This window comes from Hypanus sabinus, chromosome 22 (genome assembly GCF_030144855.1).
Source record: "Hypanus sabinus isolate sHypSab1 chromosome 22, sHypSab1.hap1, whole genome shotgun sequence".
Lineage (NCBI taxonomy): Eukaryota > Metazoa > Chordata > Chondrichthyes > Myliobatiformes > Dasyatidae > Hypanus > Hypanus sabinus.
Window position 1 is genome coordinate 56,324,614 of NC_082727.1, and position 27,354 is coordinate 56,351,967.

Genomic DNA, 27,354 nt, shown 5'->3' on the forward strand with positions numbered 1-27,354 from the left:
ATTTTCATATGAATTAATTTGACCTCTCCCAGACCTTTTCTCTGTTTATTCTTGTTCTGGTATGGAGTTCCGGAGTTTTTGGCACTATCATATATAAATAAACTGTTATTATTGCCCATGTTAGTTTAGTTTAGTATTTTTTTTCTCAATATATATTTTTTGCTTGTATTTTTACAATTTTTTCTTTTTCTTTTGATGATTATTCTTATTTTTTTTCATATAATTATTATAGGCTTGATTGATAATGTACTATGTTTTCCTGTTGATATTTTAATATGATATTGTTATCCTATTATTAATTTAATTTCAAGTCTAATGCATTTATAACCTATTCATTATTATGTTATGTTTTTTTTATATATATGAAACTCAATAAAAAGATTGAAAATGAAATCTGAAGTATTCTTCATAATACAGTCTGTGCCATGAGCACAGGCTCTTTAGTAACTCAGCCAAATGCAGTTCCCTTCACTTCTATTTCCAATTATATTTTGCTGCCACTAGATTCACCTATTTGAACTTCACTGTTAGAGAAGGTAGTTTTTATCATTATTTATCTGGTGGAGAACAAATTATAAAATCAAAGCAATGTTGTAATCTGAGCAGCCTGTGTTTGAACCCAGCTGCATGTGAAAAAAAATCTAAACTCAGACTGAAACTGAAAGCACCAATTTCATCTAAGCAAACACCTCATTCCTACCCCAAACACTTCAGCTATCATTACTCAGCTCCTCTGAACAGGACAGAAGATGGTTTATTCAAGCATCAACCTTCTTCTGCTGGACTGGAAAAAAGAGATCTGCCCCAGCATATATATTTAATCCAAACTTCAGAGTGTACTAATTATAGCCTCTCACCATTGTCAAATCATACACCAATTATCTTGTTGTCCACTGATGTGTGTTCTCAATAATTAGTCAACAGCACTCCAGGTGCATCGAACTGGGTGGAAAGGGCAATTAGATTCAACCCACCCAGCTTCACATTTCCAAAAACCACAACCCTATGAATTAAGAGATTTGGGAAGCTTACTTGACTGTGTTGGTATTATAGACATTCAGCATTTGCTACACTTTGTCCTTACAGACCCACAGCAAAACCCTAGATCCAGTTTGTAAACAGAAGCTCCATTCTGGAGCTAATTCTGCACAATGATATTGATTCTTTGGCTGAGATTTCTAATATAGCATCAATCATGATCAACTTTTTGCCATGAACTTATGAATGGTGCCAGAGGGCAACTTCTTCAAGTTCATCTGTGTAACATTTTAAATTCTTCTCTTTAATATATTTTCATTCCTTTTCAAGGTGGCTGAGATCCTCTCAGGGTTTATAGCTGCACTCAAACTGCAGCCATGGGTTCCCAATCTCAGAGCCAAGTGTTTTCGATATCTCCAGGAACGGCCTGGAAGGTGTGCACCTTCTGAGTGCGACCTTGTGGATGAATCAGTTCCTCGCTGGTGTCACTGACTGAAGCACTACGGGAGATAGGAATATCGAGGCAGCAGGTGCAGCTGTCAGAGGCCTCGGCACTCCAGCAATTGCACTCTCTCTCTATCTCAACGGTGAGAGTTTCCTGCTGACTCTCGAGTTGGGCAAGCTCAAAATACAGTGACGCTGCAGACTGTAACCGAGCCGTTGGCCTCTCGTCTCGCTGTGCAGGTGGTGATACATCTCTCTCCTTTGTTAGTGAGGGAGAGTATCTATGGTTTGTGCTTGTTCCTCGACTCTAGATTATGGTCTCTTTGGGATCTTTACTACTGCTTGCATGGTGGGTGGTGGGGGGGGGGGGGGAGTTTGATGTTTTCTACTGGAACAAGTGGGAGAGAGGGAGGGTTGATGCTTTGCTGCTGCTTAAGTGTGGGGGGAGGAGGGGGCTTTGGGGTTCTAACATTTTTCTGTCATTCATTCTTTGGGGTTTGTCTTCTGTTTCGTGGATGTCTGCGAAGAGTAAGAATTTCAGGCTGTATACCGTATACATTCTCTGTATTAAATGGAGCCACTGAACAACTACAGGATAATATTATGATCTTTTACAGAAAAAGACAGCAGAGACAACTCTTATCTGTAAAGTCTGTGCTGGATTTAAACTCTGGCTGCTGAAGTGATAGTCCTTTGCCTAATGTACCAGACAAGTTAATGTACATCAAAAGTGCTTCTATTACACAACAATGAAGGGGAGAGCAGGAGGTAAGGAAGCTTGGTCCATTGAACCCAAGCTTAATCAACTGACCAGTTTATTTGACAATCTTGAGAGATACATTCTGCCAAAACCACCCCTTGTCTTTCACTCAAATGTTTTTCAAGAATAGTAGTTTTCAACCTTCATCTATTTTCAATTACGAGAAAAACTAAATTGTGCGTCTGCTCTGATTACACATAGTTAATTATAATTTCGATTTGTTGGACATTTACTAGATCATACAATTTATTGGCATTTCAGTCAGTCTGCAAAATAAGCCTGTTATTTCACATTAAGATTTGGCCCGATGGTACTTACATCTGGAGGAATTCTGACTACATCCTTCACTATATTCCCTTCCACAGTGAGATGGAAGGTCTGTCCATCATTGTCAGTAAATATAAAGTGCTCCCGTGCAGAGATGTTATGACTAAGTTCGGCTTTACTTTCTGCCTCCTGCAGTAAACTGAAGAATTAAAAGATTTATTGAATTTACAGTCAATATACTTGTAATAATTCATACATGGCTATTTTAATAGACTTAAAAGTCAAATCACTTTTCAAGAAAAAAAATTGACAACATGATGCTGCAGAATGCAGTAAAAATGATGAACTAGAAACAGAATTAAACCTAATGGACTCTGGATTTATTTTTTACTGAGTAAAAGATCACTGTGGGATGAGAACTAATGGCAAAGGAACTCACTGAACAGAGAAAAGTACTGAAATAGGATCATCAGTGCAGTTCCACTCTAAAGACTGGAACACAAATATATATGCTGACATTCCAGTGCTGCACTTTGCTAATGGAAATGCTCTCTTTCGGAAATGGCTATTTTTGAGACCATGGGAGTTATCCCTAATTTTGTAATCATTGCTTATCTTGCATTCAACACAAATCATAGAAGATCTGCGGCACAATCAGTTGTCTCCGTCCCAACTGACAAAAGGACTCCAGCCTAATCCCATTTTCCTATACTTGGTCTGTAGTACGCTTTAAGCATGGCCATGGTTTCTTCTTCTACCACAATCAACAAGTTCCAAATTCTTGTGTGGATAACAAAAGTCCTCATTTTCCCTTTAACCTTTCTACCATTTATTTTGAACTCATGATCTTGAATTTTGGTTCTCTTGGACGAGCAAAATGGACATTTCCTATTTATGGTGGAGTTTGTGGATTAGCCTCTGTAGTTCACATTATGATGTGTTTCTGGTGCTCCTCTTTTTGATGTGATTTTGAATCAGGGCAGCCTGCAGGTAATGAAGTCTGAGCTGAACTGAATATGCCTGAACTCTTTTGATTTTTGTGTTTTATATTCTGTGATCTTTGCTCATTTTTTTGTCACTGTTTGCACGATCTGGGTTTTTTTTTGCATTTTTCTAGAAAGGGGTCCATGGTGTTTCTTTGTTTTGTGGTTGTCTTTGTGGAAGATGAATATCAGGGTTGTATACTGCATGCATACTTTGATAGCAAATGCACTTTGAATCTTTGAAAATCTCTCATATTTTTATATAGTCATTCAAACCTTTATTCCAAACAAAACAACTTTCTTTCACCCAACCTTTTCCCTAGGCTAAAATTTTCCAGCCCCTGCAAGACCTCATAAATCTGCCCCCCCCCCAATCCTCTGCAGTGAAATAATCTTTTCCGTAATATGACAATCAGAATTGTAGATAATACTCAAATTCTAGTGTATGCACCCTTACATTTTTATATTTTGTACCATGGCCAATAATAGAAAGCATATACACACCTTAAAGCCACTTTATTGACCCGCCTTTAACGATGTGTGGATAAATGCTCCCAAGTCCCTTTGTTACTCCACACCACTCAATACCCTGAAGTTTAATGTGTATTCATTTGTTTCACCCCTCCAAATGCACTACCTTATACTGCTCTGGGTTCAATTCTATTTGCCATTTTTCCAGCAACTTTTCTGGTCCAAATGACCAAATCATCTACCTTGTTCTGCAGTTTAGAGCTTTCACTATCAACCACATAGCTATTTCTGTATCATCTTAAAAACTTCTTTATTACACAAGCTAGTTTATTCATAGTAATTTCATACACATAAATGTAGAGTGTACCCAAGCATCTTAGGTTTGGCAACCTCATCTGCTACCTTCTATACCGTCTGTATTCATCATCTTAGAAGATTAAATCTACTAACATCAGCAGTATCCAGCCACTCTTTCTCGGTTACCTGATCATAGGTGACTCAATGTTATTGGTTTCGGTATCAGAAACAACTGTTTGTCTGGCCATGGCTTCTCGAGCTGCAAGCTGCTTTCTGCGCAAACTCTTCAAGTTGTGGGAAGGAGACCACTCCTGTAGACAAAGAGGCATAGTGAATTCCTTTGTGTTTCCAAGTCATCTAAAATAATATTCCTCAGTTTCTTTCCTCTATACAGTTTATTAAACTAGTCCCCTCAAAAATAAAAATTCACAAATTAAGAAATCAATCTCAGCACAGCTAGAAGTTAAAACCAATAGAACACTTCAGTGATCTTTATAAATCTAGCACTGGATGACATAACTTCCAGTGAAGAGGGAATCAAGACTGCAAGATAAAAACACAACTTCACCTTTCCCTCTTGTGCATTTCTTCTTCCATTTACCCAGTCTTTTCTTAAAACCTCAAAATATCAATCATCTGCAATTTTCCCCAAATTTCTTTCAAGAGTGTGTCACTTCCTGATCATTTCCGAACAAGCTTCTAAAAATAATGATATAGAAATTCATCTAGATAATGCCCAAAAAGTTGTTGCAAAAAAAAAAAGTGGCATCCATCACTAAGGATCCTTACCATCTGAGGCATGTCCTCTTCTCAGGCAGGATGTAGAAGAGCCTGAAGACCCACATTTAATAACTCAGAAACAGATTCCTACCTTCAACATCTGATTTCTGAATGGTCTATGAATACTACCGTTTAGCACTTTGTTTCACACTATTTTTTAATTTATTTCTGTAATTTATTGCAATTTTATATCTTTACACTGTGTGCTGTCACAAAACAACAAATGTCAAGTCACTAATGTCAGTAATAATAAATCTAGCTTACGCTAACACGGAGTAAGGAAATTGGAAGCACCTTTCTGGAAGTGTCAATTGGAGCCATTCTGGGTGAGTGTTTCAAGCTCCCTAACTTTCTTTACAAGAATCATGACTCATCCTAGTAATGGAAGAGAAAGGGCCCAAAATTCTTCTCCAGCAAGATTTTCCACCACATCACCGTGACAAACACCTGTCACTATTTACCTACATAAATGGATCTTACAAACAGTAAGGGCTCTAAAAATGACATTGAAGAACCAATGATATTGAATCTGTGTTTACTGCCAGACTGTAACACACCTTTCTACAGGCTACTTAAACTGCACACTGCTCACACCGACTCTTCTGCACATATTACGTTAATTGGTCAAATGATGCAAATTCAATTGGTAACTTGTCTCGTGAATAGGCTAGAGTTAAATCAGGAGTTGCTGGGCAATGCAACTCAACGACCTATTCCGCACATCAGCTCTAAATAAATAAAACTCTTCCAAGCGCATTGCTACTATTAAAACTGGCTTCCAATGACCATTCATCAACACCTAGTAGATGACATGTACAGATTACAGAGAGCTCCCATGGGGAACGTTTCAGAGAAAGTATGCAAGTTATTGTCACCCAATACTTTATCCAGCTGGATTTAATAGGGAGCTACCAACATGAATATTTCTTGGAGGAGCATTATCTATATAGGCTATGTTTCTATAAGTCCTCATTCACATCTGAAACCTTATATATTCACCTACCAATATATTTCTCAAATCACAAACTATTCAATGTTACATGAGGCATTTGATACTCATTATTCCAGAATAGGAAATGCATGTGATTCTTCAGCCCCAGTCAGGCTGGGCCTGGGCACTTACAGCCTCTCCAGGAGGGGAGGTTGGTTAACATAATGTACCAAGCTGTGTCCACAACTCTGCAAGGGTTTCAGGCAGTGAAACTTACATGCCAAGTTGTACTTCACCCAGATAGGATGCTTTCTATGGTGCACCTATATAAAAATCAGTAAAGGTTCAAGGTGACAAGCTGAATTTCTTTAGCCTCTTGAGGAAGTAGGGGCACCGCTGAGATTTCTTAGCCGTGACACGTATGTGGCTTGACCAGGACAGGGTATTGACTTTGCTCACTCCTAGGAGCCTGAATCTGTCAATCTGCTTGTCCTCAGCACTGCAAATGTAAACAGCAGCATGTGCCACCCCACTTCCTGAAGTCAACGGCCAACTCTTTTATTTTGCTGACATTGAAGGGAAAGTTGAATAGTTCTTGAGTGACGACATGCACCCTGCTTTGATGTTCGTGTGAAATAGTCTGGAGCATGCATGCAAGTGGCTGAATGTTGGGATGCAATATATTGAAGTATCAGTGTAAGTGTGTGAGCTGCTGGGGAGAAGTGAGGTAGAAAAGAGTGAAAGGGTGGGGCAGGGAGGATGACATGGTGATGGCAGAAGGGTAATATGGCAACGGAGGAAGAAAGTTAATGACAGAGCAGCAATGACATAGCAAGGAAGAGAGAGGAGAAAGGGGGCAGAAACAAATTGTGTGGGCAATGGAGAGGGTAAGGGAGAGGGAAATGCAATCTTATAAGAGGTTTGAGCAGAATGTGAATGTAAGTGAAGAAATGAGCTGCACACGAAGAAGTTTTATATGGTGAGAACTCACCTTGGAAATCATGAGATTGTATCATTTGCAATACCAGTCAACAGTGCAATGAATACTGCTCCTAGCAGTGGCCACATTGGCAATCTCCTGATGATGAATTGAAAAGCAATCTCAAGTTTTGTCAAGTGGGAGAGCATTGGTGATGTTGTACACGTGTGCATGTAAGGACTGGCTGATAAGGCCACAGCTGTGTATGTCTAAGTGCCAACAGCTGTGAGAAATTCAAATAGAGCCACTGTTTCTAAAACATGACATTATTTAAGACAGCCTGATAACGGTGTTTTTTTCAAATATCACTATCAAATTGTTTTCAATCAAAATTAGATACACATGCAACAATATTTTATACTCAAAAACAGCACATTCAAATTTTCAAGGCAAACTATTATAATCAACATTAGAAAAATGCAACATACATGACTGTACATTGAGGAAGCGATGTGTTTGCAGCAGGACTTAGACAAATTAGAATGGGCAAAAAAGTGGCAGATAGAATACAGAAAACACAAAGTACACTGCAGCCGCTGTGGTCAAATTAACAAGTACAAAAGCTGGATAAACTCAGCAGGTCGGGCAGCATCCGTTGAAACGAGCAGTCAACATTTTGGGCCGAGACCTTTCAACAGGACACTGACAGAATACAGGTTGGGAAACGTATGATAATGCATTTTGGTAAAAGGAACCATAGTACAGACTATTATCTAAATGGGGAGAAATTCAAACACCAAGGTGCAGAGGGACTTAGGAATCCTCATGCAAGTCTCACAGAAGGTTAATTCACAGGTTGAGTGTGTGGCAAAGAAGGCAAATACAACATTGGCATTTAGTTTAAGGGGAATAGAATATAAAAACATGGAGATAAAACTGAAGCTTTATAAGACATTAGCCAGAGCATACATGGAGTATTGTCAACAGTTTTGGGCCCCGTATCTCAGAAAGGATATATTGAGAGTCCAGAAGAGGTTCACAAAGATGATTCTAGAAATGAAGGGTTAACATATGAGGAGTGTTTGGCAGCTTTGGGCCTGTACTCACTGGAATTTAGAAGAACGCGTGGGGTCTCATTGAAACCTACCGAATGCTGAAAGGACTATATACATGGATGTGCAGAGGGTATTTCCTCTGGTGGGGGCATCCAGAATGAATGGGCACAGCCTCAAAAGTGAGGTGCGACCTTTTTAGAACAGAAGTTAGGTGGAATTTCTTCAAATCAAAGAGTGGTGATTCTGCCACAGACTACAGTGGAGGCCAAGTCCGTGGGTATATTCAAAGCGGAAGTTGATGGTTTACTGATTGGTTGGGGCATCAAGGGATATGGTGAGAGGGCTGGTGTACAGGGTTGAATAGGATTCAGGATCAGCCATAATGAAATGACACAGCAGACTCGACGGGCTGAATAGCCTAATTCTGTTCCTATGTCTTATGGTCTCATGGACTGAATGCCACTGATTTTTCACTTCACACAGGCAATGATTCTAGATCTGTACAGTGCTGCAACCTTTAAATAATTTTCATTCTTCTCCTCATCCCCTTTCCTGCATTATTTGCTTTGACCTGAAGCTCAGAAATCTCCTTCCTAAACCTTTCCACTTTCCCCTCTCTTCATATTTAAGATATTCTTTAAAATCTTTCTTAAACAACAAAACAACAGCTATCTTCCAATCCTCCGGTACCTCACCTATTACTAAGAATGATTTAATTGAATTTCTAACTTAATTTCTGTACTTGCCTCCCACAGGGTCCGAAGGAATACCTTGCCAGACCCTGGGATTTATCCACCCTAATTTGCCTCAAGACAGCAAATGCCTCCTCCTCTGTAATCTGTGTAGGGATGCTGCTTTGACTCTTCTCTAGACTCCAATTTAGAATCTCAACTCAAGGACCAGACCTATCTTTTTCCATATTTACTATTGGCATTATGATCACTAGATGCAAGGTAATCCCCTACACAAACCTCTGTAACTGCCCTGTCCCATTCCCTAATAGCAGATCAAGTATCGTACACTTTCATTGTGACTTCTACATACCGATTAAGGAAGCTTTCTTGAACATATTTGACAAACTCTATCCCATCTAGTCCTTTTACAATAAGGGAGTCGCAGTCAATATGTGGAAAGTTAAAATCACCTACTGTAACAACCTTATGTTTCTTGCAAAATTCTGCAATCTGTCTTCAAATTTGTACCTTGAAATCCTGTGGACTGTTGAGTGGTCTGTAATAAAGCCCCTTTAATGTGGTCATGCTTTTCATATTCCTCAGTTCCACTCACAACACATCACTAAACAAGTTCACCAATCTGTCCTAACTGAGCACCGCCGTGACATGTTCCCCGACTAGTAACACCACCACTCCCCCTTTAATTCCTCCTGCTGTCACGCCTAAAACAATGGAACTCCAGAATATTGAGCTGCCAGTCCTGCCCCTCCCACAACCAAGTCACACAAATGGTTATAATATCATAATTCCACATGTTGATACATGCCCTGAGCACATCTGTGTTTCCTAAAATACTTCTTGCATTGAAATATATATAGCTTGGGACATTAGTCGCACCATGCACAATTATTTGATTGCTGACTTTGTCTGAGGTCTTAACAACATCTGTCTCCACAACATGTTCACTATCTATTCTGGCACTCTGGTTCCCATCCCCCTGCCAGCATATTAGACCCCCTCCAGTTCAGGTGCAAACTGTCTCTTCTGTACAGGTCCTACCCTCCCTGAAAGAGAGCCCAATGATTCAAAAATCGTGTGTCATTCCTCCTACACCAACTCATACTCATGTGCTAAACTGTATAATCTTCCATTTTTGACCTCACTAATACGTAGCACAGGTAACAGTCCTGAGATCACAACCCTGGAGAGCCTACACCTAACTCCCTGAACTCACTTTACAGAACCTAGTCACTCTTCCTACCCATGTCATTGCTACCTATATGGACCATGACCTCTGGATGCTCTCCTTCCCACTTAAGAATGTTGAGGACTAGATCTGAGATGTCCCAAACCCTGGCAGAGAACTCCCAAACCCAGAGAATTCTGCCCTACTTTGATTATTTCTAAACCTTTCATTTCAGATTTCCACCACCACCAAGTTTTTTGATTTGCAGAACTATGTTGTGGTAGTATATTACTACGGACAGAAAATGGAGATCTAGGCTTCATAAGACAAAATAAGATTTGTAAGCTGAGGACATGTACTGGCATAAAATGGGAAATCAAACATCTGTAATTTGAAGAATCCTTATTTACACTTGAACTGCTTACCAGGCTTCAAATGTGACTGTGTATTCCTTAAATCTGCTTTCCAGCTATGAGTCCATGCTTAGCATATACATTGGTTATAATTGTACAAGATTTAACTTCTGTTCACTCTACAGGGAATTCCTGAGTAATAACTAATGTTGGTAACAGTCTAGGCCTGCCTTGGATTTAGACATACTTACAAGATTATGGTAAAAATAGAAATATCACGGAACATAATACAATTTCAATCACATTTTGATTTTTTTTGAAGGAATTACAATCCATATATCTACATTTTTGTGGATAATTACTAATTATGAATGCACCAGTGAAAACATCTAAACTGCACGCAACAAAACTTGAGATTATAAGGGTATTTTGGAGTGAAGTTACTTCATTAATACAGGAAAATTTCAACAATTCTACCAATTTCCCTTATTCTTGAAGGAAAACATTAGCAAAGTGCTTAGAGCAGGCATGGGCAAACTACGGCCCGGGGGCCATATGCGGCCCATTAAGCTTTTTAATCCGGCCCGCAGAACTTGATGAAATTATATTAATAAACCTTGTTAACGTTTTTTCCCTGCAATTCTGGCGTTTTCCCAATAAATGATGCACTCTATATACATTGACCTTTGTTGAGGTGCAGCGTATTACTCCACATTTGCGCTTTACTCTTTGTTCGGCTCGACCTATTTGTGTGAACAGGCATTCAGCGTCATGAACATCAACAAAGCCAGCCACAGATCCAAGTTAACTGACCAACACCTCAGATCCATCCTGAGAATCGCCACAACAAAACTAAATCCAGACTTTGATGCGCTGGCTAAAAAGGGAGTCCAACAACACTGTTCCCACTGAAATTAAAAATAAGTTTCTTCATTGTGTTATGTAAAAAATGCATTTGAAAATATTTTTTTCGATAAGCCTTACATGTTACATGTCATTTCTGTTAAGTGATGGACATGAGTAGTGCGCAGGTGCACGTACGTTCTCAAAATAAAAAATGCGCTCCAGATCAAATAACGCGCTCCACATACTGGCGCGCTGTCACTGTTCTGTCCTTGTGCTGGTCGTTGTTGAGTTTTGGCACGGGGACAATTGAATAAGAAGGAGCAGGACAAGTAGACCTGCATCTCCTACCGTTTTTGAAATAAAGACAGTCAGGAGGAGAGTGATGATGATAATATCTTGAAGGATAACAGAATTTTCAGTGCTTTAAAATAATAACTGTTACTATTAAAAAAAGCTGTATTTTATTCATTTAATTTTCAGTGTTTTAAAAGTCATTTCAATAAATAGCTAAATACCATGGGACTTCAAAGACAGATATTTTGTTGTAATTAATTTGTTCATTTTCAATTGAAATTAAAGTGCATGTTTTCTACATATCCCATGATATTTTATTTTCTCTTATGAGGTGTATTACCAAAACACTCCGTCCATCTGCTCCTGGTCCGGCCCCCGTCAAATTTTAGAACCCTTTGTGGCCCACAAGTCAAAAAGTTTGCCCACCCCTGGCTTAGAGTATAAAGGAAAACAGAATTGGTAAAGTAACTAAGATTTCAACAGTAAACCACACACATGAAAATCCTTAACCTGTTGACACTGTAAACTCTAAGTTCATGCTCCTGCATTTTACACTTGCAACCCATTTGAATCAGAATCTACTTTCAAGGAAAAAGAAATAGAGAAGTCCTTTTTCCCAGCTTCTCACCTTCATCATGTAACATAACTATGACATATATATCTCAGGAGACGCTTCCAGGAAATCCTTTTGCTTTTTTCCACCTAATTAATCCTTACAGTTTCAGCATACATTTTAAACTTTAATTACTTGTTGTTTCCTATTCTTTCTTCATTTGGATTGATTCTTTTTGCTTTCAATTGTTTTATACTGCTTTTGGCATTTTTCCAATTATTTTGAGAGTTGGTTATCACTTTAAAAACTATTTGTTTTGACTGTTTATTACTTTTCAAACTGCAATTTTCAATTTTAATATGGGTTTAATTATTTGCTTGTTTTTTGCCCTCACTGTTCAGCACTCTAAATCTCCTTAGGATATTGTTTCCCTTATACAATTTATTGTATTAAATTAATTCAATTTATCATTCTTGAAATGCACTCTTAAGTAGCTTTTCAAGTCGCCCTTTTATAAAATTGATTTGAAGTGTTTGTAGTAATTATACCACTCATTTATGGTCAGCATAATTTCCTATACACCATTTTTTGATATATCCCTCTCTCTTGTACAGCCTGTTCTTTTGCTGGAATTGACTCTATTTCTTCTGCCTACACTTCATCAACAGCACGGTTATGAGATGACATATTAATTATGTCAAGTAATACAAAGAAGAAAATCTACACACAAAAAAGGCAGTTTTCACCACATTTACAATAAATGTTTTGTAAAGAATTTTCACTGGAATCCTGAGGCTTAGAATAATGATCACATTTCAAAAAAAAAGACATGAAATATTAACCAATTAAATCACAAATCAAATTCCCAAGCATTGCCACATGCATGAGTTTTACGTCTTATTCCTTGTTGACTTCTGTCAATTATATTTCCCTCCTACTCCCCCAAAAAGGTATCCTTTCTTTCTGGGTTTGTGCTGTGGGTTGTCATTTGCACTCCAGAACAATGCTTTACAGTACCAGTGACCCAGATTTAATTCCTGCTGCTGCCTTTAAGGAGTTTGCATATTCTCCCCATGAGCACATGGATTTCCTCTGAGTGCTCTGGTTTCCTCCCACAGGCCAAAGATACTCTGGTTGGTAGGTTAATTGGTCTTTATACATTGTCCCATTATTAGGCTAGGATTAAATTAGGGGATGGTTGGGTGGCGTGGTTTGAAGGTCAGGAAGGGTCTATCCTATGCTGCACCCTAATAAATAAGTAAATCCCAACAAAATGAAATACTGTACACCAATATTGGCAGAACACCAGGCAGGGTCAGAAGAAACCACAGGCAATTCCTGTGCCAATATTAAATATGTTCACCAGGAGCTAGATGAAAATCAGCATATGACTCCACTGTGATTTTACCTTTTCTGGTTTAAGAATTTAATTATTGCATCATACAGCTACCCATAATGAGATCAGTTAACTTGGATTTGATCACAAACTTGATGCAAGATGTTTGAAGTCTTAGCTGTTGCCTAGCAACTTGAGCATATTTTTTGAAATGCACAAAAATAAAACCTAGATGTCAATCCTCAGGGCAATTTTAAAATCTTCCTAATTAAATAAAAGCACGTGATTTCATTAATAATAACTAACTTAGCAATTCTGCATGAAAGGGAATATGTTACTTTTATATATCACAAATTCAGGCATAAAAATAGGTCCTATCACACATAAACTTTCAAATTGCAGGGGTCAATGTGTGGACATACCAGAGCTGTAACTGCAGGAAAGTTCTTCGTCATTTCACGAAGCAGAGTGCATGTTCTAATATCCCATAGCTCCAACGGCTTGTCTCTGAACACCACAACTAAGAACTGCCTAAATAAAACAAATATATCATCTTTCAGATTGGGCTGATGTATTCTATTTTTTTTTCAGCAACATTCATGATATAAACTGATTTACTAATACCAACACAAAGGCGTTTGCAAAAAGATTTTATTTTTCAGCGTAAGTACCTACACATTTGCTCAATATTTATCTAACCAAGATGAGAGCACATGTATGAATCTGTGGTCTCATCACCTGAAGCTGAGTACAAAATAATTATATAACTAGAACATAGCACGGCACAGGCCTTTCAGCCCATAAAACCTACTTTACAGTTGAACCTTTCCCTCACATGAGGCCCTCCATTTTTCTTTCATCCATGTACCTATCTAAGAGTCCCTTAAATGTCCTTAAGGTATCTGCCTCTACCACTACACCTAGCAGTGCATTCCATGTACCCACCACTATCTGTGAATAAACCTATCTCTGATCCCACCCCAACTTTCCTCCAATCTGTTAAAATTTATGCCTTCTTGTTGGCAGTTTACACTATCAATGCCTCATCCTCCTTCACTCCAAAGAGAAAAGCCCTAGTTCACTCATAAGACATCCTGTCTACTGCAGCCTGGCAAATCCCTTTTGCATCCCTCTCTAATACTTCCATTTCTTCCTATTATGAGGCAACCAGAACTGAATACAATACTTCAACTGTGGTCGAACCAGAGCTTTATACAGCTGCAACATTACCCCATGGCTCTTGAACTCAAGCTCCTGATTAATGAATGCCTACACACCATCCACCTTCTTAACTACCCTATCAACTTCTATGGCGACGTGGAAACACAGACCCCAGGATTCCTCTGTTTCTCCACACAGAAAATCCTTCCATTAACCCTGTACTTTGCCCTCGAGTTTGACCTTCCAAAGTGTATCATTTCACTCTTTTCCAGATTGAACTCCACTTGCCACTTCTCAGTCCAGCTCTGCATCTGATCAATGTCCCACTGTAAACTCTGACAACTTTCTATGCTATCCAAAACACCAGCAATGTCATCTGCAAACTTCCTAACCCACTCTTCCACATCCACATTCAGGTCATTTATGAAAGTCATGAAGGACAGAGATCCCAGAAGAAAACTCAGCAGAGCATTACTGATCACTGCACTCAAAGCAGAATGTGCTCCATCTACTACCAGCCTATCTTCAATGGAAACATAGACCCCAGGATCCTTCTCCTCCTCTGCACTACTAAGATCTGCTCCTTACAGAGCAATGCTGATTATCCCTAATCAGACTACACTCATAAATCCTGTCTCTTAGAATCTTCTCAATAGTTTGCTCACCACTGCTGTAAAACCCACTGATCTGTAATTCCCAGGATTATCCCTATTATTTTTTTGAACAAAGGAATAGCATTTACCACCCTCTAATTTTCATGTACTACCCCTGTAGCCAGTGAATACACAAAGATTATCACTGCAATCTCTTCCCTCTCTTCCTGTAGACTGAGGTATATCTTGTCCAGCTCATAGGCTTATCTATTAAATTTTTTTTAATGGTCCAGCACATCCTCTTTCTTAACATTATTATGTCCGCAGCCTCCTCCTTTGTGAGAATCGCAAGAGCACTAGTTGGTGGTGGGGGGGGGGGGGGGTCAGTAGACCCAGGAAATAGGAGAGAGACGTGCCGGATGCCTTGTTCCCCGGTGATGCAAATTAATGCGACATTGACCATTGTCTCCTGGAGATCACGTTTGTGGATTGGGGACTATGCTACGTGCAAGCCCTCGGGCAAAGTGGGCTGGTTGAGAGAGAGATTGCATCATCCCAACCTGATTGACATCTGAGATCCCGTGAGGAAGTATAAAAGAGGGTCTGGGGGAACAGCCTCTTCAGACGCACCAGAAGAAACGCTAACAATCCCATAGTAGCAGGAAGCCACGTGCGTTCGGTTCCCCTTTTGCTTGGGAGCCAGTGGCAGGTACCACAGAACTGATGTTCTTGAACTAACAACAGGGAACCAACTTTCCCGATTCAACGGATTTGCTTCATAAAAGACCCGGGCAAGTTTCTTTTCTCACAAATCTCTCTCTCTCCAACAAGTGAAAACCCAGCGGTCCCCAAAGGCTGAAGCCTGCAGGAACTGAGTGACTTTTATATTTCCATCGGACAATATATTATCCCCTAGACAAATGATCGAGCTGTTTCTTATTGATGGTTATTATTAGACCCGCGGTTTCAGATTGAGTAGTGACGACGTATATTATCTGAATGTTTGTATTAATCTTATTTTTGTGCCCCTTTATAAATAAAGACTTTTAAAAATAGTATCATCAGACTTCAACGGACCTCTCTATCTTTGCTGGTAAGTGACCTAGTTACGGGGTACGTAACAACATCAATATGTTCCAGCATATTAGCCTGCTCCAAACGCACCTCATATTCATTAAGATCCCACTCACTGCCGAATACTGAAACAAAGAGTTCATGAAACACTCCCCTCCACCCAACCCTGACTCCAGCCACGTTTCCTCTTCTATCCCTGATTGGTCCAACCCTTTATCTAGTCATCCTCCTGTTTTTCACATGCATGAAGAACTCGAGGTTTTTTCTAATCTCACACGCCAAGGACAATCTCTCTACGCGTTCCAACTACCTTTACACGAACTGCTCCATCCTCTAACCTATCAGTCTCATTCCCATTCCCCTGCCAGTCTACTTTCAACCCTCCCCTATATCTCCAGCAAACCTGCTCGCAAGGAATATTGGTCTCCCTCAAGCTCAGGTGTAACCCGTCCCTTTTTTACAGGTCAAACCTTCCCCCGAAGAAATGCCGATCATCCACAAATTTGAAACCAGTTCTTGCACCAGTCCTTCAGCAACACAATGAACGATCATGCCCTCATTATTATACCCTCACTGGCATGTGGCACAGGCAGCAATCCAGAGATTACTTCCCTGGAGGTCCTGCTTTTTAGTTTCCAACCTACTAAATTCAGGATCTCATCCCTTTATCTATCTACTGCATGTCTTTGGTACCAATATGTACCATGACTTCTGGCTGCTCACTCTCCTCCTTAAGAAAGCTGTGGATATGACTTAAGATACATCCAGGCACCTGGAAGGCAAGATACCATCTGGCACACTTTTTCTACAGCCACAAAATCTCCTGATTGCTGAATCACTTATCACTGCCACTCTCCTCTTTTCCCTGACTCCCTCTGAGCTACAGAGCCAGACTCAATGCCAGAAACCTGGTCACTGTAACTGTCTCCTGGTAGGTCATCCTCCCCTAGCAGTATCCAAAGCAGTACACTTGTTATTGAGGGGAACAGCCACCGGGGACATCATCATCATGTGCCATGTTGGCCACAGGGGGACTGTCTGCTTATTCCCATTCTCTCTCCAGTCACCTAGCTACATACTTACTGAAACTTAGGTGTGATTGCCTCATTGTAGTTCCACCCTATCACCTCTTCATTCTCCTGAGTGAGCTTGTGGTCCATAAGGAGCTGTACCCAGATGCCCTTCTTACAGATGAAACAATCAGAGACACTGGAGATCTCCCAGATCTCCTGCATCCCTGCACTGGAATCCATTCTCCCTGCTCTAACTAATAAAGAAAGAAACAGAAACGTCAGGCTGGCTGATATCCGCCTCTTCTCACCAAAGCATCAGTTCCCCACTCTAACTCTATCCATTCACACTATGACTGCTTACACTACGGCCACTCTGCTTAACCCTAACTTCTTTTTGGCCTTTACCAATTGCCTTAGAATCCTAACAATATCAAGCTCAGCAGAAAGCCCAGAAAGACTCTACCTAGCTTTTAAAAGTATGAACAACTGTACTTAAAGCCAGACTAAACGCACAAAAGTGAAGGTAGACTACATTCTCCATATAAATACTATAAATTGGATTATGTTCTTTCAAAGATTCAAGCTATCAATGGCATCACTCAACAAGATTTCCCGGGTTAAGTATCAACGTTCTTCTACCAATATAGCATCAAAGGCAGAAAGGCAAAGGTGCGAGTGCTCAATTTTTAATGCTATGAAGGAAGAAAACTTTTAAGATCACGGTTAAGAGAATAACAATGCATTTAGTGACACAGCCTTACTTACTTCAAATGGGATATTTTCATCATTTCTATTGGTGGTTCATCATTGCTTCTCTCACCCCTAAATGCAATACTTCTCCCTGGGTAGCAAAATCATTTGCAGAAAATATGATCAAAACCAGTGAATACAGCAATTGCTTGCTGATATTTCTTCATCTCTAGTGATCAACAGTAATGTAATGAAATAGCATCACAAAGATTTTAGTAAAAGATTAATGTTATTCTTAAGATACAGCATGATTAGAATAGCATCCCAAACATAAACACTTTTGTGCTGCAGACTTTAATTTTATAGCTCAAATACATGCAATTCCACACATTACCATAAAATGGCATTGAGTTGGGTGCAATCAGCTTTTCTGTAGGAAACCATTGGCATTCAGTTACTCACAAGCAAGATCTGAATTTGTGTGAACCCATGTAAATGAGGATATGCTGAATAACTGATCCAACAGTCATCCCATCTATCTGGATGGTGATTTCTGTTCTTGTAGTTTAGAACAAAACCTGTTGGCAAGTTCAGCTACTTAATTTTGCTTACTTGAATTTATTCCCATAAATTATTGTGTATACACTTTGATTTTGAAATATTTTAACCATTATTTTAAATAGTCTTAACATTGTACTTCTGAATATGAATATACATTCTGAAATTATACACCTCTGCTTCTTCCTGCAATAGAAATTCTTCAATGAAATTCTGCTAATAACATGCAAGATTAAAAAAAATGGTTAGAATTGAATAGAACTTGAGAAAAAAAATGTTAAAAACAGAGAATATATAATAGTTTGTTTTCTTCTGCACTCTGGCTGAATGGCCAAGATGGGCTGTCTTTCACTGATTTTGTTAATAGTTATTATTCTATACATTTATTGAGTTCACACACAAGTAAATGAATCTCAGGGTTGTATATGGTGGCATATACGTACAGTACTTTGATAATAAATTTACTGCATGGGAACAGGGCCTACAACCATGATGAAAATCTAACTAATCCCAAATTATCAGATGCATTATGGTCTGTATTCCTCTATTCCCTACCTGCTTATGCACCTGTCTTAACATCTCGTAAACTATACCATTGTATCAGTGTCCACCACCTTGCTTCCAGTGCATTCCACGCACCAACAGTTGCAAGAAGTTTGTGAACGCTTTGCAATTACCTGGTTTTCTGTGTTAATTTGTTTTGATCGAGGCATGGTGTACATAAACAGATCTTTCCTCAGAAGAGCAGGCTCTGTCAGTGACCTGACTTTGTGTCTCTTTTTTTTATAGGCAGGACACTTCTACAACCCACACCTCCAATCTCATCTCATTGATTGGAACACCTGACTCCAGAGATTCACATACATTTTTGAACCTAGGCTGTGAAAGTTTAAATGGAGTACCCAGTACTGATGAGAAGTACAATTGTTTGTGCTATTAATTTAGACAGCAGATCATGTTTGTCTATTATTGTAACTTAGATGATCAGACCACATTTCATGAGTAATTAATGCAGAAAATCAGGTAATTGCAAAGGGTTCACAAATTTTTTCTTGTAACTGTACCTCTCTTTGTGTAAAGACAACTTACTGTGGTTGGGTTGAGTTGTTCTCCAATCTTGGAAACTTACTTACAGACGTTTTGTCACCATGAGAGGAGACATAGTCAGTGTCCTGTTGATAGTGGTATATCTGCCAAATGCTTGTCCTTTAAACACTTTTCAATCAGCTGGTTGGACATCATTTTGAAAACTCAATTGTGATGTGGGCAGGAAATCTTGTCGCTAAATAGCTGTGGTGAACTTCGTGCATGTGGTCTGGAATTTTGCCCGCATCAGTTCATAAAAAGGATTATGGTCTATGTGTTAGTAAAAGTCTATTGAAAAATTGATTGAAAAGTATATAAAGGCCAGGTATTTGGAGGACATACCACAATCAATGGTGCACTGACAATGTCTCCTCACATGGTGACGAAACATTTGCAAGTAAATTGCCAAGATCGGAGAAAAGCCCAACCACCCATGCTACACATTTTCTAAATTAGCTCCAACAACTTACTATGTACAACTCCTTAAAATTTCTACCCTCTCATTTCACATCTAAGCCTTCTAGGATTTGATAGTTCCAGCTAGAGGAAAAAGATTGTCTGTTTACCATGTCTACACCTCTCCTATTCTTCTAAATCAAATTTGAAATATTATTCAGTGAAAATACAAGAATGACGAGGAATTTAACAGAGCAAGAACAGAACCAAAACTGCACAGGTCAACCACTGCTAATGTCTGGTTGATAAACAGAACTGGACAGGAGAAGATTAAGTGCAGTGGAGCAGGATGGAAAAGGGGAGAAGAGTAGGAAAAGGAAAAGAAAAAGAATAGGTGGGGCAATTAAGAAAGAGGTGAGGGATTGGAGGAAAGTGGAGGAGAGGTAGCAAAGAAACCATGCCAATGGCAGCACAAGTAAGATTATGGAGAAAAAGGGAGTAAGTGCCAGAGAAAGCTTCTTGAGTGGCATCACAATTAATGAGGTAATAAGATGGAAACGCAATAAGCAACTTTAAATTCCAATGGCTCTTAAACAAGGAATCAAGAGTATTTAATCTCAGAGTAAATACAGCTACATCTGATGTGACTGGACTTAAATTTAGTCCAGTGGTAATTTATTTGTTTTTTTTTTAGCAACCATCAATTCTGACAAGGAGCAAGATGATCATTAATTTTACATTAAATCTACATTATTCATGAGGAAAGGAGTACAGACCTTGTGATTAAAATTACGATGTGGTCATCACTAACATGCAGTAGTCAACCCTTTCAGCAAGCATTCCAGACCCAGTTGTGGCCTCAAAGCCACTCATGATCTCAATCCCTAGGATTCCCAACCTAACATCAGCTATGACTGAACACCCAACCCACAATCCAGACCCTGGTGTTTCAGGGCTTGACCCTGGATCTAGACAGACATTAACTATTTACATTTCACTATTTAACAAGAGATCAAATGTACTCCACCTCTTAGTAAACAGGATTCATCAGCCAAGACAAAAGCATGTACTATAGGAACTTACCAGTATTCCAAGTGATGCACACACTGACAAATAGATGGATAGTAGGTTAGCAGATAACGAGGACTGGATGCATTGGCCATGTAGGTTTGCATTAATCAGAAACAAAACTCTAATCCCAAAAAGAATGCATCCAAATTACTTCATACTAACAAGTCAATTTACTATGTTCACTAGATGGAGAATTTAAAAACTAAGGCAATCAAAATAAATCAAAAATTTTGATTGCAATTCCACCAAGAGGACCACAGCCTTGTCGTAGGGTTTGTGGGCTTGCGTGCTTCAATGACCTGGAGAGCTATGTTGGCTTTATGCTTTGGCTTTTGGTAGGGTCACTCATGCCAAACAGGTCAAAGAGTAGAGGACAGACTAGGAGTGGTTCACCAGTCCTTGGGGTTCAGGAGTTCATCTCAGGGCCAACAACACTGACAGGTAAAACAAAATTGTTACAGAAACAGCAATGGAGAGTCCTTCTACATCAGTATTCCTGGGTCTCCACACGGGCCTTTCATAACTGACAGTAGTGAAAACCGAGAGGAAGCTATTGACACAGTGAAGGAAGATCCCAAAGATGGAAAGATGGACCTTCAGTGCTGCCCTAAATACCTGTGGCGTACCAAACAATACCTCTTTCTGATTGTAGTTAAGAGGAGTTCACGTAAACTGCATTTCAAAATCAAGATGCTACAATTTTATAATTTTCTTAAAATTCTTATTTTTCTCATAAGCACAAGGTTCTTGTGCCTCTAAACAAAATTAAATGTAACCATTCATTCATCATCAAATTTTAGAATTGCCCAAAATCAGAAAAGTAGATATTCTGCCTCCTAACCTGTTGGTAGATCAACCAGCTGCAGTTCATTCCGCACTAGTCCCAAATTATTCGGTGTCGAGGTGGCAAAAGAAAGAAAGCTGGTCAGGCTTGCCCACTCAATGCCCCTATACAGTCCAGAAAAAAAAAATCAGTTGTGAAAAACAGCCAAGATTCTAGCTCTCAGACCTTGTCATTAAGCTAGTCTGGAAATACTGTCATAAGTTCAGCCAGAAAGCTGCCATTTTCCACCTTCTAAATGGCTATTCCGACTTTGAGGTAACACCACCTTGAATTTACATGGCATATTTAATGTTATGTCCCAAAGCAACTGGCAGGAATATTATCAAATGAAGCACTGCGTTTAGTAACAACAATCAGAAAATTTCACTTTGCATGTTGTGACAAAAAAAGGCTGCTCATTCACCCATTTTACAACTTGCTCAGTAGTAATATCTGTATCACTGTGTTCGGTCTCACAGAGCTCATTTTACAAGTCTATAAACTCCATTACAAATAATTACTACCTAAAATTGCATTTCTCGGCTTATGGCAAAGGTTGGGTATAAATTTCTTGTGATTTACCAACAGTGTAAAATTGAAGTTTAAACTGAACTAGTTCAACACTGTTGAGAACAATTATTTTTGCAGTAAATCAGAACATGCCTGCCTGTAACACAATGGAAAGTTTTAACCAGGGCAGAACTGTCAGCTTTCACTTAGGACAGGGGTTCCCAACCTGGGTCCAAGGACCCCTCAATTAATTGTATGGCTCCATGGCATGTAAAAAGTTTGGGAACCCCTGAGTTAGATGAAAATGAAAAGATATCTAATTAACAATTATTGAGATAACAAGATATGCCAAACACCTTCTAACACAGAAAAATGTCCAATAATTACCCTCTGACTGACCACGGCACCTATATATACAGCTTCCTCAAAGGAAGTGGCCTTAGGGCAAAGGTCAGGCTGGCAGCTAGAGAGCCCAAAATGTTCATGAGCAGTGAAATGGCCAACCAATAGAAAATATACTTTTCATGAATTATAATTATTGAAATTTATGACCTTTAGTTCTTCTGGCCAAATAACTTGAATCTATATTTGGCAAATCTTTGACATTCCTCTTAGCCACGTTAAGATTGTACATCACAAGGTTCCTTAACTTATTGTCACTGCTTATCACATTTACATGGATGTCAAGAGTAGTGAGAAAAGGTCTAGGCTACCAAGACAATTCTAGTTGCTAGATAGAAAAGGATTATAGTGTTAAAACATCATTTGCATTAAAGAGAATGTATAGAAATTGCTGCATTTTCTATAGCAATTTCTCAAAAGAAACCTGACATATAGGCTATGGATTCAATCATCACAGCTGGCAATTTGCCATTAGGTTCTTCCACTAACACAACAGAAGTAACTGTGTTTGCCTATGATTTTAATTTCAAAGTAAAGGCAGAGGATTTGTTCTGCTGAAGAAACTACTTTTCAATAACTTGAATAATTTGGTCAAGAGGAAATCAGGTGACTTAAAAACGCTTAAAATTACATATGCACACTACTCAAAATAATTATCCTTTATATTTTCCATTTTGCCCTTTATCCTATCCTCTAGCTGCTGCCTCACCATGCTAATACAACTGCACAACAATTGGCACCACGGTTTTGCAGTGGTTAGTGCGACACTCACGGCACTCCGGAGTACGGTGTTCAATTTCGGCGCCCTTCCGAAAGGAGTCTCTGTATGTTCTCCCTGTGGAATGCGTGGACTTTCCCCGGATCTCCCCTTCACCCCCTCCCCCCCCCACAGTCCAAAGATGCACCAGGAAGGTTGTAAATTATCTCACAATTAGGTTAGGGTTAATTGGGTTTGCGGGGTTGCTGCGGTGACATGGGTCAAAGGGCTGGAAGGGTCTGCTCTGCGCTGTATCACTAAATAAGTAAGTAAACTGGGTAGTTCAGTAGAGGTCAACTTCGATGGCCATTCTTGTTTTGTGTTATAAGGCATAAATCTACTAACTTAGCAACCAGTCAATAAAGCGTAATGGATTTTGGATTATTTATATCAGTGCAAACTCACATGGGCGTAGTTAGTTACCAAAGGAATCTTCTTCATTATGAAATATCGAAGTCATCAATTTCAGTCCTCCTTTAATAATGATTGCATATGCAACAGCAGGTTTGAGAATTTGAAAAACAGCTGCTGCAACAATCCCTCTAATGCCATTTCAATACACTCTGAAATTTGCAGTACAGCACATCACAAGGCAGATGTTTATGAGAAATGCTCATAATGTGGAACAAAAATGAAGCTCAAGAGGAAACGGGTCACCTTTCAAAACAGGGAATTAATTTCGCATTCTTTATACTGATCTTTTTATATCTCCATTTAACAAAGCTCATTTATAACAATGACGCTGACAAGCAACATATTTCTTGGTTTTCATTTGAAAATTTGCATGTGGAATTTCTATACTGAAATTCTTACCTGACTTCACAGGAATGTATGCTTAATTCCTTGTATAACAATCCACTAGTAAGATGATAAATTAACACAGATCCGTTGCTGGTACCTGAAATACGCATTGATTAACAGCTGATAAACATGTTTTTACCCATTAATCAGTGAAGTAATAAACCCACCAATTCTGTTGTTAAAACACAGGGCAAAAGATATAACATATGGACTATTCGTATAATTTTATACATCGTTGAAAGTCATTAATCATTTCTTGTCAACATAGTCAGCTAAACTGTGATTTAAATCAACCTGACAATATCAGAAGTACTTGGCCACTGAATCTCCCTGACAGCTCAGCAATTTAGCTGTCAGTCAGTGAAATCACATCACATCAATCCTGGCACATTCTGATGCAAGTATTATCTTGAGCAAGTTAGCAGAACCTAATCCAAAAGTAGTAAATACTCTTCCAAAAAAAAAGATAAGGCACAGACAGTAAATAAAAATTACAGGTGAAAAAAGAGAACTTCAATTCTAAATTAGTGACTTCTGGGGCTCCAATGTATAAAAAGCTGCCAAATTTTGAATTGAAACATTACTTTAACTAGATTTTTATTAACTTCCATTTTTGAGAACACTCTTAATCATCACATTTCATAATTCACATTTTCTGAATGAAGTTTTCATTGACCATACCTGAAATATCATTTCACATTTTTGCTTCTAAAGCTAAGGTAAAAAGCACTGTAGATTCTGCTTAATTGGGACATCGGTTAATAGGCACAGGTGCTTATTTGAGACAACTCTTAAAGAACAAAAACAAATCGAGCGAAAGAGGGATTCCTTTCATTTATTTGGGACACTAATGTCACTTAATTGGGATCGGAGACTATTTTTGAGCAGTTTTTAAATAACATCACTTGCGTGTGTTTGTGTTCAAAAAGCAATGATTTTTTTGTCACAAATAGTTGGCAAGTACTAAGCAGTAAGACAATTCAGAACTATTTTATGTACTGCAGCTTCAAGCATTCAGGCTTGGAGATGCCAGAAACAGCTCTGGGAAATGAAACAATTTCACTACTTCAACAAGTTAGGTACTACGAAGAATTTGAAGATAACATCATTCAAAATGATTGAATGTTATGATGTATATGAAGATTTGGAGGATGCAATCGGCATTAGCATTGTTTAAAGTCTGCATTAGGTGACAGCGTTGAATTTATCAATTTACAGTCAATCAAAAGAACACAGCAGCATACACTGGATTAATTCCTCAATTGAGAACCATCATGAACTAATACAATTGTGTAGTATTGATACTGGTTTAATTTGTTCTGCATTTCACTCAAATACATAATTCACAATTGTTACTCAGTTAAACAGTAGTTTGTATTTTTGTACCTTTTTAAAACATATACCTTTATGTACCTTTCCTAAAAACATATAGCTTGTATCAAGTACTCACCCACAGCCAACAATGGCTGATAGCTTTTTATGTTCTTGGTAGTGAGTGGTGGACACATTCGTATAACAAATGGTGGCTGTGGGAGACCGGACAACAAGCCAGTCAGTAGGAACTTCAGTTGAACTTCCTGCTGGTTCAAAGCCCTTGGCAGCTCTTCATCTACAGCTAAACTTTGCCCTGTCAGAAAGTTAAATTGTGAGTATAGGTTGTGTGGTACATCAAAACAGGTTGGTTCACCTTGCGCACATAGAACACCAAACAGTCCGTAAGGCATGCTATAGAAAATCAGCTGACCATTTCAAATTTACTTTTCATACTCTATATTTACATTGTTTAGTTCTACAGGCCAAATAACCAGAAAGAATAGTCTTACTTCCAGTTTAAGATGGTGAGGCACAGTAACAACTTGCTGGTAGCAAACAAAACAAACAAAGCCATGAATTACTGTATTAGTTTTGTTTATGAATTTGGACTATGGACTTTTTCAGGCTTACAGTTATTTTAAATTCTGTGTTCCCTGTTCTTTCTCATTGTTTTTTGTATGGTTATAGGGGTTTTGGGGGTTGATGTTCTTGTTACATTTTTGCTAATTTTTTTGTGTGGGGGAGGGGGATTTGAGGGGGTCAATGTTCTTGTTGCGTTTTGTTGGAGGTAGGGGATTTTGGGGGGAGATGATGATCGTGTTTCTGTTCTTTTTATGCGGGGGGGGGGCGTTGTTTGCTGTTTCTCTCTGAATTGACTTTCCTGATCTTTCCTTGTTTCATGGCTGTCTGGAGAAGAAGAATCTCAGAGTTGTATACGGCATACATATGTTGATATTAAATGAACTTTTGAACCTCTGAACTGTTTCCTCAGATATGGTCACAGCAATCAATAGCCTGTAACTTCCCTTTTGGAGTTGAGGTTTTGAACCGCCTATACAATCTGGCATTTTTGCAGTGTGAACTGAAGTTTTGAAGCTCTAGACAGTTGCAGCATGGTACGTATGGGGCCAAATCCAGATGAATGGGGTGGGGTTGGGAGCAGGGAATGACTGGAACAGTATGGAAGCCACTTGATGCAGCAGAGCCAAGGCAAGGTGAGTGGAGGTGAGACAGAGATGAGGTGGCAGGGCTCGGGCCTGGGCCCAGGCGTGAAGAATGACCTGAGGTTAAATGGTTTTAAGTGCTGGGCCGAATTGGAAATGTCATGCATGGGCCAAATCAAGGAGGCATAGCCTGGGTCTGAGAGTGAGGAACTACCCAAGGCTTGGCTAATTTAAGCACCAGGCCAGATTGTAAAGGCCAGGCTGGAGGGACCGGAGGGGAGAGACGAGCTGGTGTCCAGCTCACTGCTCAGCATGGTTTATTCAACTCTCTGCTGAACTGAGGCCGCGACCTGCAACTAATGGGCTCCTGAATTGGCTGCTGTGATGACTTTCTTCGTGGCTGTGGACTCATTTTTATGAACTTCAGTTCTCAATGTTATTTGCTTACTTTAAACAATTTGTTTTTTTTTCTGCAGATTGGTTGTTTGAAGGTCTTTTTTAATGGGTTCTATTGTGTTTGTTTCGTAACTGCCTGCAAGAAAGTGAAACTCAAGGTTATATGCAGTACAAATACTTTGACAGTAAATGTACTTTGAACATTGAACATATTCACCAAATTTTTAAGGTTCCCTTTGACCATTTTGTGGGCTACCTAAAGCACATACTTGTGTGTGTTGATTGTCAACACAAATTATGCATTTCACTCTATGTTTCAATGTATATATGATAAATAAATTTGAATCTGAAATTTAATATTATACACGTGAAGCTTTCTTTTTGTCATGTCTATCATACTTACATGCATCTTATTACAC

At 39.0% G+C, this 27,354-nt stretch overlaps 1 protein-coding gene across 4 annotated transcripts in view; it reads right to left on the reverse strand.

The window, feature by feature from the left end:
- The window catches only part of wdr11 (WD repeat domain 11), a 137,713-nt gene that overhangs the window by 43,540 nt on the left and 66,819 nt on the right, over positions 1–27,354 (reverse strand). For all 4 annotated transcript variants that reach the window (XM_059947806.1, XM_059947805.1, XM_059947808.1 and 1 more), the window contains 7 exons: positions 25,513–25,689; positions 24,075–24,159; positions 21,611–21,717; positions 17,734–17,809; positions 13,550–13,658; positions 4,387–4,511; positions 2,501–2,648 (listed from right to left, as the gene is read on the reverse strand). In XM_059947806.1, coding sequence (XP_059803789.1) covers positions 2,501–2,648; positions 4,387–4,511; positions 13,550–13,658; positions 17,734–17,809; positions 21,611–21,717; positions 24,075–24,159; positions 25,513–25,689 — 827 coding nt within the window. The remainder of the gene's footprint in view (positions 1–2,500; positions 2,649–4,386; positions 4,512–13,549; positions 13,659–17,733; positions 17,810–21,610; positions 21,718–24,074; positions 24,160–25,512; positions 25,690–27,354) is intronic.